General features: G+C 33.3%; 1 protein-coding gene across 1 annotated transcript in view; it reads right to left on the bottom strand.

Moving 5' to 3' along the window:
- Positions 1-569: 569 nt before the first annotated feature.
- Positions 570-5,207, bottom strand: part of LOC120275571 (transcription factor-like protein DPB) — a 7,103-nt gene continuing 2,465 nt past the window's right edge. Inside the window, exon 3 of the mRNA XM_039282192.1 lies at positions 570-778. Coding sequence (XP_039138126.1) covers positions 570-778 — 209 coding nt within the window. The remainder of the gene's footprint in view (positions 779-5,207) is intronic.

Raw genomic sequence — 5,207 nt, 5'->3', positions numbered from 1 at the left:
ACCCGATTTTTCGCTTAAATTGTATATACATGTTAAGCTACTCTATAATTTAAACATGAACCAATATTATTAAACGGTAACAAATTTTTTTAAACAGAAAATACCTAAGTTACACGAAAACACGTATATTTAAACAGAAACATAATTTAATCTCAAAGTTTCTCCTCAACCACAATCTCACGGCTTTCATTTTGCTTCATCACTACCTCTTCTCCGCAACCATACTCTCGGATTCCTTGGCATCTCTAACCATAGCAACCTCCAAGTTTTCTCCTAATTCATCTCTGCCTATTTCCTCTGCAACTGCATTTTCCTTCTCCTTTGTCTCTTCAACCAGAAACTTAGTATGATTCCCCAATTTCTCACTCTCCTATCCCTTCCCCTTCTCCTCGTCCAATGCCACCAGCTCCTCAACCTCTCTAATGATCTTCATGACCTCTTTCTCCTCAACCCCAACACCGGTGAGGCTTGTCTCGGATCCAACTCTCCACCATCGGCTAAGGTTGCATCAGCGGAGTCCTCTAAAGGGTTCTCGAGCTTCAAAGCCATTGATATGCGTATGCATGCGTTCATTCTTGCGGAGAAAATGAAACAACAACGCAAAACACCCATAGATCCAAGAAATGATTGAGAGTCAGCTCCGGTGATGGTGCACTTAGTCGAACTCCCCACTCTGTCCCGGCGGATCTAGGTGTCTCCGCCATGACTCCGATCTCCGGATCGGATTGCCAGCCCAACCCGAGGATCTCACGAGTTTCGAATGGAATGAGCAAACAGGCTAAAGAGGACAACCAAGACTCCGTTTAGAAGAAGGACATTTCTTACAAGTAGATAAAGACCCGTAGAAAATAAAAAGATTACACTAGTAGACAAAGGTCATTGTTGTCGATTCCCAGCGACCGTTTAGGTACTTTAACGACTTGATGGGTTTAAAAATAAGTGGAGGGAAAATGAGGGTTTTTTTGGGATACCGAAATTAGAAAGGGGAAATGTACATAAACAAAACTTTCAGGGGGTATTTGGCAATTAACACTAATAATTATTATAATTTGAAGAGCAAATTATAAAAAATCTAATTACACTTATTTGTTTGTTTGGGTAATAAATGTCCATGAGACTTTTAAAATTAGATTTGTCAATAGTTTTCATTATATGAAATTATTGTTATAAATGGATGTGTTAAGAATGTAAATGTGAATGTGTTTCACCTTCATTAATATCGCTTTCATTACATTAACAATATACATGCATAAATCCTAATATATATATATATATATATATATATATATATATATATATATATATATATATATTCGGATATATATGTGTTTGAGAATGAAGTGTTGAATATTACAACTCTCTCTTTTCCTCGCTATATTATTCCTAATTTATTTTCTTTATTTAGATAATTTTGGTGTATATTTCACTTTCGTTTACTTACTTTTATTATTTATTTATATGTCATAAATTCATTAATTTTTAACAGTTATTTTATTATTGTTTACATTGTACGTGTCCATATAATATTGGCTTAAACATATATGTAAACAATTTGCAGTAAATATTACAAGATCAAAAATCGCAAAAGTAATAAATATCATAATATATAAAATTTTAAAAATATAAAACATATATCCAAATATGTATAAAGTACTATTTCTTTGTATTTAAATTGTCTTTTTACTAAACCTTTGCAGCACGTTTATGCTAAAGTGTGTTGTCTGCAATTTTTTTAAAAAGATTTGTAGAATATGTATATATATGTATGTATAATAAAATTTTTAATAAATTTATTTCAATTTTAAATATATAAGTATATATATAGTAATTAAAAAATAATTTCTTTTGTAAACTTTTGTCCCTGACAATTTACTAACAAGCCAGCTCATCAAAAGATAATAAGAATATGGGTAAAGTGTCACGCCCCGAACCCGACTCGCCCGGACCGAGTACGTAGATAGCGACCGCACCACCCACAAAGGCCAAGACCCGATGGGCGTGCAAGGCCTCAAAATCTAATCACACAACAGAAAACACAAAGTTCAGAATTTCAACATTCAATAGAAGCTAGTATCATATACAAAAATCAGATACTCACACAACCCAACAGATAACTCAAATTTAGAAACAGAACATAATATTTTACGCTATGCGCCACTAAGATGCGTATTGTACTATTCACTCGGTTTGATTCAACAACAAGATTATGAGCTTGGGAGCCCATTAAATAACCATTAAAAATATCGGGATCATAAAAATTCAATAATTTTCGAAAATATACAAAATGTAACATAATGAATTAATATAAAAAAAGAAACCCATAAACTAGAAATAATTCAAAATAAACTTAATTTATCAAAATAATGAGCATATAAGTCCCCAAAGCAACTAATGTCAAAACAAAACGCCGAGGACTCATTTATTTTAAGCTCGAGTGACCACGAGTCGGTTTGGAGCTCATATGTTTACTCTTGGTGACCCGGGCCGAATATCGAGGAAGCGGTTATTCTTCGCGAGTGGAGCGGTCGCGAGCCTATAGTTTTCGTCGATACGTGTCGACGCACGTCAGGTCAAACGCTTGATGTGAGTTGTTACAGATTAATTTGAGGACTCGAGTTTCTATAACAAAAATTATATCGGATCAAAAGTAAAGTGGTCAACATGATAATACTAAAATTTTACTTTATCCTTTTCTAATAAAAATTAATCCAATTATATCAAATAATCAAAGCTACTCAATTATCGGAATAATTCACACAATTTAAAAATTTTAATTAAATTTAGAAATAGCATTAAAACAAATATATCATTTCTCAGCAATTTAAGTAAATGCAAATATTCAGAATTAAATAAATAAACTAATTGTATATATCATGAATCCGTATTTTTCTAAAAATAAATAAATAATAAAAATAACTAAATAATATAACTAAAAATGAGCCAAGTTAACAGTAAAAATCCCTAAATAAACAACATAATAAATATACTAAATTACAAAGAAGTATTGGAATCCTTGAAAGCGCAAACTTTTTAAATGGTATAGAAAGTGGTTTTATTTTAACTTGAGAGTAAAAATCTAAATTAATTTAAGAACTATATAAACCATTTTTCAAAGGCCAAAATTTGCATAACACACCCATATATTAGTTTACCTACTACGATCGCTCAAAGAGCCCCAAAAGAGTTTCTATGCAATGGGTCTGACGAGGGCCTGCTTTCATCTTTCGTCGTCGGCAGCTTCATGTGGGTTGTGGATCACGCACAGTGTGTAGGGATGGTCTGAGCACATGCATGCACAAGTTGTGTGGAAGCCGTACTGCGACTAGTATGTTATAATTGTGTATATCTTATTATATTCGGAGTTTTCGATGGACCCAAAGTTGTGATTCCCACGATTCGAGTTTGGATTTGAGATGACAATTATCTAATTTTAAATGTGTGGATATACGGCGGCCAATCACGTATGTTGTGCGACTCAGAGACCAAAATTATCAAATCCAGCGGTGAGGCCGATTGCTGTGGTTAGCCCCACCTATCCAGATTTCTTATAAATGTGTGGAAGTACAAAACTACACTTTGAGCGTACTGATATTGAGATTCGAGGAATTAGGGTTTCTCCAAACTCTCCACTCGCTGCGTGTGAGTCGAGTGGGAAAGCCAGCGAGACCTTGATTCATCTGCCCGTAATACAGTGGATTCAAGTGCGGTGCTGACTTTCGCCCACTTTGCTGTGTTTGTCTAAGCAATCTCGGTCAGCAGAAGATCGAGGGTGAGTTAGGGTCCTACTTCCGTTAGATCCATCAAGTGGTATTAGAGTACATGCTTGTTTTGCGAGATTGAGCTGGGATTCATTTTTGATTAAATCTTGAGTTTATTGTGATTTTATGTATGCATGCTTTGGTTGGGAAATTTTCAGCCCACTAATATAATGAGGTTATGTATACATATATTGGTATGTGTATGGTGTTTTAGTTGGTTATATATATACATACCAAGGATTCAAGAAATCCGTACTGGGCATGTTCACTTCATGTAAATCTACATCGAAATCGTACGCAACTTAGTCATATTTGTTCTGTGTGTAGGATGGATTTAGAATAGTGATCCGTACGGCCTATGGGATTTAAAATTTTTTCATTCGGAAGATTATATTGTTTCTGTGGGTGAGATGTTTGATTCTGGATTTCTAATAAATAGTTTTGGATTCCTTCTTAATATGTATAATATATATCTAGCATTGTTTCTCTGATGGGGGATGAATTGATTTATAAATTAAATTTCATGATTATGGATTTTTAACACATGATTAAATTTATTATTATTTTTATAATTATTATTATTATAATCTTGATGATTATTATCAAAATCAAAGCTCTTGAGTATAATTAATTAGTTATGCTACTTTGATTTTGATTAGGATAATATTTGGTTTTAGTTTTAATTATTATGAATTTAATTTTAGTATCATAATTATAAGAGTTTTATAATAATCATTACAAGGATAACAACTAAGTTGCTCTTATACATTTCTTGGAGTATTTCTACAATTGGTAAGAGCATCATATATACTTCCAAAAGTGACCTGCTTTATGAAACTTTTTGTTTGTAAATAACCATGGTGTTAGTACATGCTTATTCTCATCACGGACATCAAATCGGCCCAAAAGGAAGACTATTGTCATGGAGATTTGTTTGCACATGTGGTAATAAGTTGTTTATAGTTATAAAATTGTCTATGAGTATTTACTTGTGAGGAAGGCTTTACTTGACTAGATTTACTATAAAACGATTACACACAACAAGTTGATTACTAGTGATTGAATCTCTCTACGTCCAAAAGACTGGGTTTAATGTCCACAATAATTGACTTGAAAGATGGGTGGTTGTTATTATATATGCTTGATTATTATATTTTTGGTTATTTAATTGTGAGTTGATTTTTATTAATTGCTCTATGCAGATTGATATTATGAGTGTTGGCAATGTATACGCTACACTCGGTGGTGTTCTGTATAGCGGCACAAACACAAGACTGCCAGAAAAACAAGGTGACACTTGTTTTGGGATGTATGGATCTAGACCATGCATTAAAGAACCACGTCCTGCACATCTTACGGATCAAAGCTCTCTTGAGGATAGGAGAGTTTTGAGGAAATTGAGAGGGAATCTAATCACATTGGTTTGTTGATGATCAACCGTAACTTCCA

The sequence above is a fragment of the Dioscorea cayenensis genome, chromosome 14 (assembly GCF_009730915.1).
Source record: "Dioscorea cayenensis subsp. rotundata cultivar TDr96_F1 chromosome 14, TDr96_F1_v2_PseudoChromosome.rev07_lg8_w22 25.fasta, whole genome shotgun sequence".
In the NCBI taxonomy this organism is placed as follows: domain Eukaryota; kingdom Viridiplantae; phylum Streptophyta; class Magnoliopsida; order Dioscoreales; family Dioscoreaceae; genus Dioscorea; species Dioscorea cayenensis.
This window is presented reverse-complemented; position numbering and strand designations above follow the sequence as displayed.